General features: G+C 49.9%; 2 protein-coding genes across 2 annotated transcripts in view; one reads left to right on the top strand and one right to left on the bottom strand.

The window, feature by feature from the left end:
- The window catches only part of NCAPH (non-SMC condensin I complex subunit H), a 207752-nt gene that overhangs the window by 96326 nt on the left and 94422 nt on the right, over positions 1-17004 (bottom strand). The gene's annotated exons all lie outside the window — the stretch shown is intronic.
- LOC309554161 (uncharacterized protein) overlaps positions 1-17004 on the top strand; it is a 128652-nt gene that overhangs the window by 77615 nt on the left and 34033 nt on the right. Inside the window, exons 7-10 of the mRNA XM_082255768.1 lie at positions 10140-10221; positions 10319-10435; positions 10633-12336; positions 12956-13119. Of these exons, the coding sequence (XP_082111894.1) occupies positions 10140-10221; positions 10319-10435; positions 10633-12336; positions 12956-13119 (2067 nt within the window). The remainder of the gene's footprint in view (positions 1-10139; positions 10222-10318; positions 10436-10632; positions 12337-12955; positions 13120-17004) is intronic.

The following is a 17004-nucleotide window of genomic DNA, read 5'->3' as shown; positions in this document are numbered from 1 at the left end:
ATGAGATGAGAGACAAACTGTGTGACATTTATGAGAAATCTGTCAATGAAGATGACAGAAACAGTTTCATCCGGAAGCTTGAGGATACTAGGAGGCTTATCAGTGAGAGTCAAGAGAAGTGCCTGACACATGCGTGTCTGGAAATCTGTGTCCCAACCCTAGGGTTGAAACAAGAGGGGGGGGGGGGTATGTGACAGGAAGTCAGGTAAATCTGTGGATGTAGTCACAGACAGGAGATACATTTCCACCTGGTGTAGAAAGTTCACCAATTACTATAGGGTGTCGGTTGAAAAGGTAGCCAGGACGGCTTAAGGAAGTTGAAAGGCCTTCAGCTGTTCGGAATGAGGAAGTTAAGGTCTCTATAATTTGTCCAAAGGAAGTCCTATTGATTGCTGCCTCCTGTCGCCGTGTGGGCTGGGAGAGGAGGACAGTCAGATGTGTGCCCCCTGAAAGCTGTGTGAGCATGGGGAAGACCTCCTGAAGCGATGTGAAGCTGAGGAGGGTAACAAGTGTGAAGACTACTCAAGGTGAGGTCTTGGATCCGTTTCTATGTGAAAAGAAACCAATGGACATTTCCTGTGTGAAGGGGAAATTAATTAAGACTGAAGACTACTCAAGGTGAGGTCTTGGACTATTTCTATGTGGAAAGAAATAAATGCACTGTGTTCTGTGTGAAGAGGAAAAGGGACATGATCAATGGACATTTGTTGTGTGAAGAAAAAAACATGGACTATTGAGTGTCTGCTGTAGGATCAACAAAGTTTGCCCAACAGTAAGTTGGAGACAGACTCCGTAGGTAGGTTCCAGTATGTGAGAAGGTAGCCGCCCACAGTGGCAAGGATTTATTTTGTGTTTTATTTTATTTTGGATGTTTTTGCTGCATGCACTTGTTTGAAGAAAATTGCATGAATAAACCAAAGTGTTGTTTGCAACCACTTCTCGGCTGTCTCCCTGTGTAACGAACCCCCCCAAGGGGTCATCCACGCCTACCACTGAGCTAATCAACCCCACAGCCTTAACAGGGAAAGGAGGAATCTGACCCCTAATTGAATAGGCCTGAATCACTGTCTGTCTGATCCATCTGGAAATGGTCTCAGCAGAAGTGACCAACCCTTTTCGAGGTCCAATCGTGAGTACAAACAAATTGCCTCCCTAAAAGACTCCGTAGCTGCCAGGTACACCCTAATTGTCCGAACCACATCCAGGGAATGCAGAGCAATTTCCTTAGGATGTTTAGGCCTGGGACATAGGGAAGGCAACACAATGTCTTCATTCAAAAGGAAATCAGAAACGACCTTTGAAAGGAACAACGAATAGGGACGAAGAACCATCTTAGCTCTGTAAACCAACAGGTAAGGTGAAAGACAAGACAACGCCGCCAGCTCCGACACCATGCACGCAGAAGTAATAGCCACCAAAAAGGCCACCTTCTGGAACAACGTAAGCAGGGGAACCTCCCAATATTTTCAAAGGGAGATTCCTGGATAACTGACAACACCAATTTGAGGACTCACGGCGGTAATGGAGACCACACTGGAGGAACCAAGTTTCAAGCTCCCTGGATAAAAATACGCACCAAGGAAAGAAAAGCGCCAAGGCCAAAACCTGGCCCTTGATGTACTGAAGGCCAGGCACTGCTCAATCCCCCCCCCCCCCCCTTGGAGGAAAGCCAAGATCCGAGCCACCAAAAAGGAGCAAGGGAGAACCTCAAAAGACTCACACCACGCAACGTACGTCGTCCAAGTACCTTTCTAGAGGTAGATTTTATAACCTTTAACAGTATAAGAATCACTGATTCAGACAAACCTCTATCCTTCAGCACCTGGCAAGCTGTTAAAACCAGTGACTATAAGGCAGGATGGAAGATTGACCCTTGGGACAGCAGATCTTCCCTGAGAGGAAGTCTCCAAGGAGCATCAGCCACAGGCCATACCAGATCGGCGTACCATGAGTGGCGAGGCCAGTCTGGAGCCACTAGAAAGACCAGAATCCCTTGCTGCCTATATCCTGCACATGAGTCTTGGCAGAAGTTGGAGAGTGGGAAAGACATAAATCAGACGATACTGACACCAAGAAGCCACTAATGTGTCTGCGGCGTCAGCCAGAGGATCCCGAGACCATCCCACAAACCTTTGTACCTTCCATGGACTGTGTACTGCAGAGAGGGCTGGAACGATCGTTCTGCCCACCTTAGAATGCTGACTACTTCCCGATCCATCAGGACACTTCTTGTGCCCCCATGTTGATTGACATAGGCCACGGCTGTGGCATTATCTGATTGAATTCGTACCGGACACCTCTGATAACGAATTGTCCTTGACCACAAGCTGTGCCGAGGATGCCTCCCCACTCGGACAGGCTGGCATTAATGGTAACAACTGCCCAGTAAAGAGGGAGAAGGATTTCCCCTGTCGAAGTGCCAGAGAACTAAGCCACCTCTAGAGACTGTGGATTCTTGTCCCATTTCACCAGAATCTCGTTTTGCAGAGATCTTGTGTGGAACTGTGCAAACAGAAGCGCCACGAAGGTAGACACCATCAGGCCCAGCACCCGCATGCAAGTCCGGAGGGATGACTGTCATCCATGGAAGCTCTAAACAGGCGATCCCCCACAAAGGGGAGATCAGATAAGGCCTTCTTAGAAGTCTGGTGTGCAGATCAGCATTATCAGCTAGATAAGATGCCGAAGGACCACTGCTGATACAGAAAGCCTAAAATCGAAGGACTCGCATCCATAGAGGCATCACAGATAAACTGTAGCCCCTGGATCAACTGATTTGCCAGCTCCGCAAAGGCAGGGGGAAGCCGTTTCCCCCCCCCCCCCAGGTCCCGGCGTAAAAATTTAGCCCACTCGTCAGTTTGCGACAGCAATAGTAAGTACTGGCCTAAGCCGAACCAGCCATAGTGAAACATATGGCGGGTCAGAGCCACGGCACTCCTAACAACGGATCTTTAAAGACCAAGGACTCCTCAACCGGAAGTAAGGTAGCTTTATTTACCTTGGAGACCGACCAGTCCACAAAAGGTGGGACTGTCCACTTTTTAAGCAGGGAATCCTTATAAGGATACCGCATAGCAAAACACATAGGGTGCGTTTTGGACAACCCCAGTGTTATGTGACAATGCTGTCAAAGTAGGCGGGAAAGGGGAACACCCCTGCCATAGTGGAGGACCTGTGGTGCCAAATGGGACCGGCGCCTCCACCGCAGCATCTCCATCTTTAAAATTTTTCACTCTGACACAATCAGTGCATCCACCAGTGTATCTACCTGTGCCTTTTCATGCACGGCTAGAGGAGCAGAGGAAATATCCTCGCTGTCTGAGCACTCAGGGTGCATGGACGCAGAGCCAGTAGGGTGACTCGTGCCCGCGGCGGCCAAAACAGATTCAGGATCTGATGGACAGATGAGGCAGGGGAGGGAGGTGGGCACTATCGTATACTAAGGTCACCTGGAAAAACAAAAGGGGTAGGTGCCCTCCACAATAATGGTGGCATGGTTGCCATCAAACATTAAACTGCTCCCACAGCGCCACCTCCAAGCTGGCGGCATTGCCTAGTAGGCTGCAGCCTCAATTTGTGTGGAGGCCCAGCCGCAATTGCACTCATCCCAGCCAGGCTCACTGCGTCTGCCCCCCCCAATGGAGGCCCACTCGGCCGCATGACCTAGTAGGCATCAAGCCGCAACCTAGATTTTTGTGGATGCCCAGCAGAGCTGACCACCCAGGGGCAGCGGATGCCCAAACGGAGGATAGCGGCTTCAGCCGCCCTCACTGGGGCCACCCCACATAACTCCTGACCAGTAGGCTGCAAATCCGCGGCCTAAATTTGGGGCCGGATCCGGACACGTGAGGCACGGACCAGCAGATGCCAAACCATCTGCTCCCCCAGCCAGGACCTGCCTTAGGTGTTCAGGCGCCCTGTACGAGCTAATCCTGTGGTGCCCCCCTCCCCCCGTGCACGCATTTTTTTGCACCTTTTTTCAACTTTATTTGATTTTTCTTTTTTATGATCACTAATAACTTAGCCCCCTTACATCAGAGACCCCCCACACAGAGCCCCCCTTACATCAGAGACCCCCAGACAAAGCCCCCCTTAATTTAGAGCCCCCCTACATCAGAGAGCCCCCCCACATAGCCCCCCTTACATCAGAGACCCCCCCACACAGAGCCCCCTTACATCAGAGACCCCCCACACAGAACCCCCCTCACATCAGATACCCCCACACAAAGCCCCCCTCACATCAGAAACCCCCTCACACAGAGCCCCCCTCACATCAGAGACCCCCCAAACAAAGCCCCCCTCGTCAGAGACCCCCACACAGAGCCCCCCTCACATCAGAGACCCCCACACAAAGCCCCCCTCACATCAGAGACTCCCCACACAGAGCCCCCCTCACATAAGAGACCCCCCACATCACAGACCTCCCACATCAGAGACCCCCTTACATCAGAGACCCCTTACATCAGAGACCCCCACACAAAGCCCCCCACACAGAGCCCCCACTTACATCAGAGACCCCCCCCCACACACAGCCCCCCTCACAGCAGAGACTCCCCCACACAGAGCCCCCACACACAAAGCCCCCCTCACATCAGAGACCCCCCACACAAAGCCCCCCTCACATCAGAAACCCCCCACACAAAGCCCCCCTCACATCAGAGACCCCCCACACAAAGGCCCCCTCACATCAGAGACCCCCCACACAAAGCCCCCCTCACATCAGAGACCCCACACACAGAGCCCCCTTACATCAGAGACCCCCCACACAAATCCCCCCTTACATCAGAGACCCCCCCACACAAAGCCCCTGAGAACATCAGACCCCCTACACACACACAAAGCCCCCCTTACAGAGACCCCCCACACAAAGTCCCCCTTACATCAGAGACCCCCCACACAAGGCCCCCCTTACATCAGAGACCCCCACATCAGAGACCCCCTTACATCAGAGAGCCCCCTTACATCACAGACCCCCCACACAAAGCCCCCTTATATCAGAGCCCCCCACACACAGAGCCCCCCTTACATCACAGACCCCCTCAAAATGCCCCCTTACATCAGAGCCCCCGCACACACAGAGCCCCCTACATCAGAGAGACCCCCTTACATCACAGACCCCCCACACAAAGCCCCCCTCACATCAGAGACCCCCTTACATTTTTTGAAGGAGAGAGACCTTACTTACCTCACGCTGTCTGCAGCTTTTTTTTTCTTTAAACTTCCCGCCCACACATCCCCGGGGAGTGTGGGCGGGGCAGATGGGGGAGGAGAAGGGGCTGGGGGGGGGGGAGAAGATGCTGGAGGAGGAGGAGCTGACGATCTCTCCTCTGGCGTCCCTGCAGGGAGGAGGGATCTGTCAGCGTGGATCGGAGGCTAAGCTGTGTGTGATACACAGCTCAGACTGCAGCAGTAGGAGGCCAAGGCACAGCCGCACAGTGGGAGGTAAGCAGCGGCCATGGCATGTGTTAACCCTGTCCAGGCCGCGGTCACCGCTTACCTCCGCTGTGCGGCCTGATCTTCTGCGAGCTGTGATGGCCGCACGGCGCCCCTGTTGCCCATAGCGCCCTGTGCGGCCGCACAGCTCTCACACCCCAAAGGCCGGCCCTGCCCCCAGCCCAACAATTTCAGCAGGGAGCCCAGAGCACATCCCTGCCCTAGTCACCAACCCCCAGGGTAGCAGGGGAACCCTGCTCAACCCCCGTTGTGCACCAGGAAAAAACCCACTCAGCAGCAACTCCAAACAAGCCCCCCTTAGAAGCACGTGGCAAAAGTCAGCTCATAACCTCACCCAGGGAGGGTGGGGGCCTGAACACCCACAGTGACCACCAAATTTTTAGAGGGATGGAGGGGGAGGAGGGAGAGTAACTTGGGGGTCCCACCATTGCAAGGAGGGGCCGATGTCCACCCCAAAACCCTCCAGGGGTAGGGGGGACAGCTACTCACCAAACCAGGAGCAGGGTGGGCACTGCTCCTGACAGACCACCACTCCATCGGAATGTGGGTGGCTGTCGTCCAGGAGGAACCCAATGCCTAGGTCGTATGCGCCCTTAGCGAGACATTTAACTCACAGGCCAGCCCCCATCCAGTGGGGCTATGTCGCGACCAACCTAGTGCAGAGCTGAGGCCTGCGCGTGCTCGCTGGCCAGACTGGGGGGAACCTCTGGACCTAGATTATCCAGTCTGTCGCCCAGTCTGGCAGTTGATACTAGATTCTCACAGGAACAAAATAACAAAGATAGAAAAAAAATCCATTTAAAAGTAAAAACATTGCCGGGACCAACGATCCCAGCAAGGAACTAGGTCCTTACTCCTGACTAGGCAGAGTGCCTATAGCTGAGTGTGGGTGTATACCCCCTGGGACTGCCCATAGGTGTAATCAAGCTTTTTCCTGCCTAATGTCCTACTCCTGTAGGGGGCAGTATAACCCAATGGTTAAGAAGAATCAGGAGCTGTGTCTGTCAATGACCAAAAGAGAAAAAATGTTTTACTATCCAAAGTTAAAACAACAAGGGCAGAGGATTTAATAGATGGAAAGATGAAATAATGACTGAAGAGCTGCTTTAAGACAGATACAGTAGCTGCAGGACTTAACTCAGAACAGCAGAAAAACATTAACCCCTTGTAGGCACCTGCCTACAACCTTCTATTATCTAACAGAGCGCACAGCCCAATCAAAAAGACTCAGATGCATACTGAGAGGGGCCCTTTTCAAGACCTCAAAGCAACACAGCAGTCAAAAACACAGAAGGTTAACAGCTTTGGCCTCACTTTCATTGAGATATCTACTGCTTTGATCAGTAAAAGTAACCCAACCTCAAGTCTAAAAAAAATTGTTGTAGGAGAATAAAGCAGCTGCCTTTCCCTGCCTCTCGGCTGCCCCGGTTGTGATGCTCATTCAGTGTTTTTAGTAATTTCCGAATCAATGGCCAGGAACAAGTATATAAAAAGATTGTGCATGCCTGTTTTACCTAAGTGACACAGAAATATTTAAAGCCAGGAACTAGTATTCTTAGAAGAATGTCACCCTCCAAATTTCTCACAGTACAGATCAGTGTTGCCAACCGCCCGTAAATTTACAGGCAGCCCGTAAATTTTAGCCCATTTTCGGGCTGCCCGTAAATGCCCGTTTCGGGCAGCGGTGCCCGTGAAAAAGATGGCAGAATGGCCGTCGCGCAACTGCACATGCGCCGTTCCGAAGCCTGTCGGGCTCGGGAAAGCTTGCCTATTTCCGGCTGGGTGGGCACATGTGCAGTGACGAACTGGCGATGGTTGGCGCCATTTTTTTAAAAAACAGTGATACTGTCTCGCTGGCATCGCGGATAGAGAAGAGGAGGACACTCGTGAGAACTGGGGGCAGAGAAGGACAGTGCTCAGTCCTGTGGGGGCTAGAGGCAGGGGGCAGAGAAGGACAGTGCTGTGGGGGCTGAAGTGGGGGCAGAGAAGGACAGGGCTGTGGGGGCTGAAGTGGGGGCAGAGAAGGACAGTGCTGTGGGGGGCTAAAGGCAGGGGGCAGAGAAGGACAGTGCTGTGGGGGGCTGAAGTGGGGGCAGAAAAGGACAGTGCTGTGGGGCTGAAGGGACAGAGTAGGACAGTGCTGTGGGGGCTGAAGGGGGCAGAGGACAGTGCTGTGGGGGGCTAAAGGGGGCAGAGGAAGACAGTGTTGTGGGGGCTGAAGGGGGCAGAGAAGGACAGTGCTGTGGGGGCTGAAGAGGGGGCAGAGAAGGACAGTGCTGTGGGGGGCTAAAGGCAGGGGGCAGAGAAAGACAGTGCTGTGGGGGGCTGAAGTGGGGGCAGAAAAGGACATTGCTGTGGCACTGAAGGGACAGAGTAGGACAGTGCTGTGGGCGGCTAAAGGGGGCAAAGAAGGACAGTGCTGTGGGGGCTAAAGGGGGCAGAGAAGGACAGTGCTGTGGGGGCAAAAAGGGGCAGAGAAGGACAGTGCTGTGGGGGCAGAGAAGGACAGTGCTGTGGGGTGCTGAAGGGGGCAGAGAAGGACAGTGCTGTGGGGGGCTAAAGGAGACAGAGAAGGACAGTGCTGTGGGGGGCTAAAGGGGGCAGAGAAGGACAATGCTGTGGGGGCTAAAGGGGCAGAGAAGAACAGTACAGTGGGGGCTGAAGGCAGGGGGCAGAGAAGGACAGTGCTAAGTGCTGTGGGGGCTAAATGCAGGGGGCAGAGAAGGATGGTGCTGTGGGGGCTAAAGGCAGAGGGCAGAGAAGGACAGTGCTGTGGGGGCTCAAGTGGGGGCAGAAAAGGACAGTGCTGTGGGGGCAGAAAAGAACAGTGCTGTGGGGGGCTAAAGGCAGGGGGCAGAGAAGGACAGTGCTGTGGGGGCAGAGAAGGACAAGTGCTGTGGGGGCTGAAGTTGGGGCAGAGAAGAATAGTGCAGTGGGGGCTGAAGGCAGGGGGCAGAGAAGGACAGTGCTGTGTGGGCTGAAGGGGGCAGAGAAGGACATTGCAGTGGGGGCTGAAGGGGGCAGAGAAGGACAGTGCTGTGGGGGCTGAAGGCAGGGGGCAGAGAAGGAAAGTGCTGTGTGGGCTGAGGTGGGCAGAGAAGGACATTGCTGTGGGGGCTGAAGGGAGCAGAGAAGGACATTGCTGTGGGGGGCTGAAGGGGCAGAGAAGGACAGTGCTGTGGGGGCTGAAGGGGGCAGAGAAAGACAGTGCTGTGGGGGCTGAAGGGAGCAGAGAAAGACAGTGCTGTGGGGGCTGAAGGGGACAGAGAAAGACAGTGCTGTGGGGGCTGAAGGGGACAGGGAAGGACAGTGCTGTGGGGGCTGAAGGGGACAGGGAAGGACAGTGTTGTGGGGGTTGAAGGGGACAGGGAAGGACAGTGCTGTGGGAGCAAAAGGGGACAGGGAATGACAGTGCTGTGGGGACTGAAGGGGGCAGAGGACAGTGCTGTAGAGGGTATATGAAGGTGGGCAGAGGAGGACTCTGCTGTGGGAGGTTGATGTAAAGGGTGGCAGAGGTAGACACTGATGTATAGGGTGAAGGGGGCAGATTAGAACACTACTGTTAGGGGGGAAATGGGGGTGTCTGCAGCCTCTGACCACCTCCTGTACCATGTCCGCATCCTCTGACCACCTCCTGTAGTATGTCCGCAGTCTCTGATCACCCCCGGTATCATGTCCGCAGCCTCCAACCACCTCCTGTATGATGTCCGCAGCATCTTACCACCTCCCGTATCATGTCCGCAGCTTTTGACCACCCTCAGGTAAGTGACAGCGCCACCAGGCCAGTCTAAGGGAGGGTCACTGATCTAAGGGCTGGGTGAATACAATAATGTAAGGGGGAACTAATATAAATGTTTCCCCCTTATAGCAGGGAATCCCCCCCCTTTCCTTAGTGTAATTAATCTGTGGAAGGTGGTCTCTTGTTACCACAGTCCCCCCTCCCCCCCCCCACATCAGAGTTCCTGATATTCCTCTCTACATCAGAGTCTGCAGGATTCTCCCCTTACAGTGCAAGGGGGAACTCTGCGGACCCTGATGTAAAAGGGAACTCTGATGTAAAGGGCAATGCTGCAGACCCTGATGTAAGTGGGAACTCTGATGTAAAGGGGAATGCAGTGGACTCTGATATAAGGTGGTTTCTGGTCACCAGAGCACCCGCTTACATCAGAGTTCCCCCTTAAATCAAGATCTGCAGCATTCCTCTTTATGTCAGAGTTTCACTGTAAGGGGGGATCCTGCACACTCTGATATATGGGGGAACTCTGTGCTGGCTGGGTTATATTAATCTGACCTTCATGTAAATGGAGAAATATGGTTTTTGACTTTTGTTTAACTTAAACACATTGCTAATAGCACTATCTACATGTTTATAGTTTAAGTATTGATATTTGCACGGTTTAGCACTGAAAACGGCCATTTTATGTACATTTTTGCAGTGCCAGTAAAAAAATTGTGCCGTTTGTAAATGTTGGCGTTCTGCCAGTAAATTTCACTCCGGGGGGTTGGCAACACTGGTACAGATTTGCATTGGATGAATGTGGGAAAGCCAACAGATTGCTTTACACATCAGCTAACATTTAAATGTCCCTGAGACCAATAGGTTGGAGGTTTAGTGTCCTTAGCCTATGTCCATATGCTAATTTATCATGGTTTGTGTACTGAGAGTATATTTTAACTCTAACTAGGTCACCAGATTTTTTGAGTTTTCTCCACAAATGTTTACAGAGGAACCCTCGGGATCGATCCTCAGCTACTGAGCTTCTTGAGGTTAGTTCTAATGAAGAATGCCTACTGATTCTGGTTATAAATTCACAAAAAAACAGCAGTAAACAAAAAAAAATGCATGTTTTTTTTTTCCCCTAAGCACCCATTTGTGTCTAGTGTCACCGAAAACAGCCCTCTAAGAGAATTAGTGGCTGAGCTTCTTGCAGACATCATGGAGGAGGAAGAAGTTGGGAGTCTAAAGGATGGCAATTCCGAGGTGAGAAAAATAAAAATGAATTGTCCCCTTGAATGTATGATTTCTTTTATAAAATGTCATAGCAGTAACACAACTTGGAAAGTATTGCCTGTGCATAAAACGAATTCTAACAGAATGCCCCAGAAATGCAAGAAATTATGTATATATACTGTTTTTGTTGTCCAGCACCCATTAACACCTTGCAATATTTCCTGTAGATTGATCTTCCACACGAAAGCAACAGTGAAGATGACAGTTTGAGAGATCCCACATTTTCAGTAGAGAAGTCTCCCATTAAAGCAGAGGATAAATGCACAAGAAATGGCTTGCACATGTCTGGTCAAATTCAAGAAGACCCAGTGAAAGACCTCAACCAGAAGCCACCAATTCCAGTACAGAGAGGAACAAGTTTCTTGAAACAGATGCGCAGACTCTCTGCCCCCACACTTTCCAAAGAAATCAGGGCATCTGTAAAGTGGAAAGTTGATAGTGAGCACAGTCACATACGTGAGAGAGAGCTGGCTAAATGGAAGTACAACCACCCATTTCAGAATGTTGCAATTGCTCTACCCAGCTCTGAAGTTACAGAATATGCCTCTTCTTCAGTTACTGGTGCAAAGATGGAGAACACCCAAGTTGTAGAGGAAATCAACAGAAATGCTATAAATGTAGACGAGAGTCCTAAAGGAATTTCTGAAAAATATATACATGACACACAGAATTTACTGCAAGAAAATGTTCAAGATTACATTAAGGCTCAAGATTGTGTTACTATAGACCATTCAGATTCCCTCGATACCAAGGAAAAAGCCATACAAAAACTTGATCCTGTTTCACCTGTCTGTCCCATGTCAGGGTGGAGAAGTAGTGAAGACCTCTGCATTTCTTCTAGGAAGATAGGTAGAACATTGTCAATGCCGGGCCGTTTAAAAAAATGTTCTTGGATAAAACTTAAATCCAACGACTCAGGTTCTGCGAGTAAAGTAGATGGTGCAGAAGGAGAAATTACTAAGCACACTGACCAGCAGAAACCTCATGAGGATTTAGGGAATGACAAAGATGAGGTGGTGAATAAATGTTCTTCATCTGCTTCTGCAAAACAATCTGATGTACAACAATGGGACTATTCAATTTCAAGGGAGAAGAGAGCATCAGTAAAATGGGGAAGTGAAAGAGGTCACGGTGCAACAAATTCCACAGTAAATGATATACTTTTGCACAATCCACACAATATTTCAGGGCTTGGAGAAACCCAAGAATGCAGCCAAGAAATAGCTCCTAATACTTCTGAAAGGGAATGTATAGACACTATGCTCTGCCAGCCACAGATATCCACATATATATCAGCTAAGGAACATGGAAATTTTGCAGAGGCCATTGTGACCAATATTGAAAATACAAGGGACAGTAATGAAGTAGTAAATTACAATTATACAGAAACATGTGGCCAAACATATGCAGGTTCAGGGTCACCTGACCATATTAGACAGAACAGCGATGACAAAGCAAATGTGCAGAATTCCTCTGGGAAAGCACTGCGGAGGTGGACATTACCCCTTTCAGAAAGTGAAAATAGGATTTTGCCACAGGACACATCTCAGAAAACAAAGCCAGAAGTTAAAATCATATTGGGGGTTAATGGTCTGGACAACAGAAAGTGTTCCTCAACCAGAGGACACAGGGTGAGATTTGAGGAAAATGTTATTGTGGAGTCTGTCGGAGAGAAAACAGTCAGCACTGGTGAGCAAGTTGTTGTTAAGAGATGTAATAATAGAAGCATACCAAAGAAAAAAATAAACTTTGCCCGATGTTCATGGACTGTCCTACCCAGTGAGCTCAAGGATGGGGCTATTGAAGGAAACGAAGGCCCTGCATATATTGGAGATGGAACGCTTGACTCAAGTCTGGAGAATGCACAGAAGGTAGGGGACCTCAGTACTCTTATGTAAAGCTGGCTATACACTAGTAGAATTTTTATTTTATTTTAAGAACCTTTGTTCAATTTGCTAAGCATTACTCGGGTCAAATCAACGTTCATTTTCAACCACAATGACTAGAAATTTAGTAGGATATATGTTAAAAGAGATAACAAGGTTTATTTTCTAGCAGCAAAGCAGGAGCAAAGTGTGTACTTTCTAAAGTACAAGCTCCCTTTGAAAAATAAATGTGAGTGAATGTTAGTAAAAATGTAAATCTGTGTTCACTTTTAATACCCAATGATGTGTAATGAAAATTAAAAAAAAAAAAAAAAAAAAAACAGGATTGTTGATAGCACATGATTAGGTATTTAAATTGAACACAGGTTTACCTCTACCCTTTTGTTAAATCAACTCCAATGTGTTTTAAATATACATTAATCTTTTAATACTTCTATAATCTGCTATAATCTGTTTTTTATTTTCCGCGCTCTTTTAATTTAGTTCTTCTAGTTGTCCTTGGGGAGAACACCTGGTCATAGCAGCCCAAACATATCTTATGAAATTACAATGAACTAAAGAGATTGTTTATAGCAAAATAATCGGATTTTCTTTTTCTGCTCAGGGGGTAGAAATGCATTTAGATCAAAATGAAAATTTTACCGAACATGCTGGCAGAACTGTACGGATTACACGGAGGTTCGTGGTGGATGGAAAGGAAATGAAAGTCTCATCTTGTAAACGAAAAGCTGATTCAAACAACATAGATATAAAAGAGCGTTCAGTTAGGTGAGGATGTGATTTCAACTTTTATCTTTATCTGTTTAGGTTGTGCTCTTTACTTGTGATAGGTTTAGTGCTGTAGCGTATCTCGTCTATGCGGATCAATAGCAAAACGTTATGAACAACCAAAAAAAGACTAAAGCTAGCCGTACACACATAGATTTTTTTATTTTTTTTGCCTGCGTGCTGGTGGAAAAAAATCTTACAGGTTCCTCTATCCATGCTCAACAATGAAAATGGACAAATTTCCCGCTGCAGATATTGTATTCTGACAGCTGGCTCCACCCGAACAGTGCCCACATCTGTTTGGAAGCAGCAATTGTTTGGTTAACAATTTTCTGCCTGGCTCCTTCGTTTGCTTTCAAAAGATGTTGAGCAGTAAAGCCTCGTACACACTATTGTCTGGACCATGAAGCAAATTTTTTCACCAGGAACTGGCCGATATTCGCCCCATGTATTGCCAGCTTAAGTTGTCCATCTAGACTTCCTGTTTTAGGATGGCCAGAACTGATCTGATCTTTACAACCGAAGCAAAAGATTCAAGAATGGCTTCAGATGATCGAGCGAGGATCGGGCCATGTGGATCATGATATATTTAAAGTGTAAAGCTTAAAAAAAATGGATTTTTGACTTACCGTAAAATCCTTTTCTCTTAAGTTCTTAAGACGGACGCAGTTCCTGATGCATATCAGTAGGGCTATACTGCCCCCTACAGGAGTAGGACACTAGACAGAAAAAAAGTTCTGGCGGGTACACCCTCTCTCTTCCTGCATAGGATGTCAGTTTTGTATCAAAGCAGTGTCAGAGAAATAATACCAACCCAACTTAAAATAGAGGGGTGGGAACTGCGTCCGTCAAAGAACTTAAAAGAAAAGAATTTTACGGTAAGTCAAAAATCCAGTTTTCTTCATCGTTCATTGAGGGACGCAGTTCCTGATGCATATCAGTAGGGACGTCCCAAAGCAGTGCCATAAAATGAGGGGTGGGAACAGCAGAAAAAAATTAGTCCACAAGGCTAAACATAGCCAACCAGGCAACATAGGATTCATCAGAACAGCAAGATGAAGCACACCTGAAACAAACAGTAAACACCCTCAAGGAAGGCAAAAAAGCCCTCCAAACAGCAGCCTGCAAAACTTTGCGGCCAAAAGAGGCATCTGCAGATGCCAGCAGGATCCTCGTGAGGGATTGAGCGAAAGTCCTAGAACTTGCATGCAGGTTCAAAGGGACGACCATGTGCTGGACAGCAACAGCTGAACCGCAGTCTAAAGTTTCAAGAGTTTTTCCAGAAGGAGAAACACCCTGGCTGAGGATGAGTCCAAAGTCAGGCCCAGATAGTCCAGTCTCACTGAAGGGACCAGGGACAACTTTTGAAGGTTCAGAATCCACCCGAACTCCTCCAGAGTTCTCATGGAGATTTCCAAATTAGTTGTTAGCATCGTAGGGGACTCCGCACAGAGAACCAGATCGTCCAGGTAACTCAGGACCGATATCTCCCGCTGTCGCAACAGCGCCAGGACCGGAGCAAACACCTTTGTAAAGACCCGAGGAGCAGAGGCGAGACCAAAGGGTAATGCCACAAACTGATAGTGATCCTCTCCCACGGCAAGAAGTTAGGCATCTTTGATGTCTATAGAGGCCAGGAATCCCCCTGATGTAGGGAAGCCACCATCGTGCGAACCGATACCATCTTGAAGTTTTGATTCGCACGGAACCATCCAGGGCCATTAGGTCCAGCTTTGTTGAACCAGGATCCTGTACTGCCCCATAGATCGCCAGCAAGCGATTCGGGGACAGCGGTAAATTGCAAGGGAAAACCTTACCAGAGAAACAGATCGAAACTCGATCCTGTAACCGGACCGTATGACCTCCTGAACTCAGCTGTCTGGGATCCGGGCTAGCCGCAGGAAAATTCAGCAAGACGTCCCCCCACACCAGATACAGGTTAGGGCGCCCCTTCAGGCTGAGTAGGCCTTGTCCGCAGGTCTGGAAAAAACAGACTTTTGTTTGCCAGACCAGGGTCGCCTGGAGACACCCGAGGAAGTCTTGAAGGACTTTGCCTCATTGACTGTCCCCAAGAACAGGAGGGACCCTATCTGCGACGAAGGTCCTTACCCTTGTTAGCCTGTGGAAGTAAAGTACTCTGCCCCCTGTGAGACCCTTATATAATGTCATCCAGGGCAGCGCCAAACAGACGATCCCCTTGAAAAGGGAGATCCATTAAGGACTTCTTAGAAGTTTGATCCGCAGACCAACACTTCAGCCAAAGTATACGCCAGATAACCATTGCCAAAAACCGACAGGTGACCCAATAAAAGAGCCGTGTCTAGCGCGGCATTGCAAATTGCAGCCCCTACATCAGCTGGTCCAACAGCTCCCCCAAGGCAGGAGGGATTTGCTTCCTCACCAAGTCATGGCGTTGGAACTCCGCCCATCAGTCAGTCTGCATGAAAAGGGCAATCGTAAACACTGTTCTCAGTGCAGACCCCGCCAGGGAGTACAGATCGTGGGCCACAGCCTCCGCCTTCCTATCCCCCAGGTCCTTAAAGCACGGGGATTCCTCCACTGGAATAACGGTAGCTTTATTCAGTCTGGAGACCGGCGGGTACAGTCCACTTCTTTACCAGAGACTCCTCAAAAGGGTAACGTCTAGCAAGCCGCTTAGACACCCCAGAGGAACGTCTCAGACATGCTAGCAAAATAATCTGGAAAGGGAAAATCTTTTCCACTACGGATGACATGTGAGTGCCAAATGGAACCTGCGCTCCAGGCGCAGCCACAGCCGCAGCTGCAAATTCCAAAGTTCAGGGTGTCACGCACAGAAACAACCAGTGCATTCACCAGCGCCTTTTCTTGCGTGGCAGGGGAAGTAGAAATGTCATCCTCATTATCCGAGGAGGCAGGGCGCGAAGTAACAGACCCGGCAGGGAGACCCACGTCTACGGCGGCTGAGTCAGACTCAGAATCCGAGACATCAGATGAGGCAGGGGTAGGTGGAGGTCATTTCTTCGCACCTCGCCCTCTCAAGGCCACCTCCACCCGGGACACAAATGCTTCCAGAACCGCCAAAATTGCATTGACGGACAGTTGAGATCCGGAAAGCCCTGGGGCTTGACAGAAAAAAAGAAATGTTTTTTTTTTTGCAAAAAAACGGTCCTACTGTGCTACAGCGCCCCCCCCCCCTACCGAAGGTCAGGCACACGCTGAAGACCCCCAACAGAGAAATAGAGACCCCCAGAACTCACTGTCCCAATATGCATCAGCCGGTCCCGGAACATCTGCACGTGTCAGCAGCAGCTCTCCAAAAGGAAGTGAGCTTGAAACTGCCCAGGGTGAAGGGCACCCACTGAAAAACACCTCCAGGCACTCCCACCTAGATTCCCAGCAAAGAATCCACCACAAAATGGGTGAAACCGGGTGTACCAAGATGGCCACCATTCACTGTAGCACATATGGCTACAAGAAAATGGTGGCCCCGCGTGGTGAGCGCAGCGACCGAGGCCTTCAGGAGGACCCCCCCAGACTCCACCATGCAATCGATCGGCAGGTAGGCCCTGGAAGTACAGACTGAGGCGCCCCCCTGCACAGTCACTTGTTCGCCGCAGGCAGCGCACCCCCAGACCCCCATGCAGCCTGAGAATGTGATCCCAGCCCCTGGGAGTAGGCCCAAACAGTCCCCCGCGTGGAGGGGGGGAGGTAGAAGAGGGGGTGCATAACAGGACAGAGGAGAACCAGAGATGGTGAGGGTCCAACCGTCCCAGGGAGAGGCCCGCGTCCACCCCAAAATCCGCCAGTGGGAAAAGGGGAGAACATTTACTCACCATACCAGGAACACAGGCAGGCTCCACCTCCTGACAGGACCCCTCTCTGCTGAAGTGGGGGGGCTGTCGG

Source organism: Pelophylax lessonae (assembly GCF_965119305.1).
Source record: "Pelophylax lessonae genome assembly, chromosome: 4".
In the NCBI taxonomy this organism is placed as follows: domain Eukaryota; kingdom Metazoa; phylum Chordata; class Amphibia; order Anura; family Ranidae; genus Pelophylax; species Pelophylax lessonae.
Note: the sequence above shows the minus strand (reverse complement) of the source record. Positions and strands in the feature narration are given on the sequence as shown.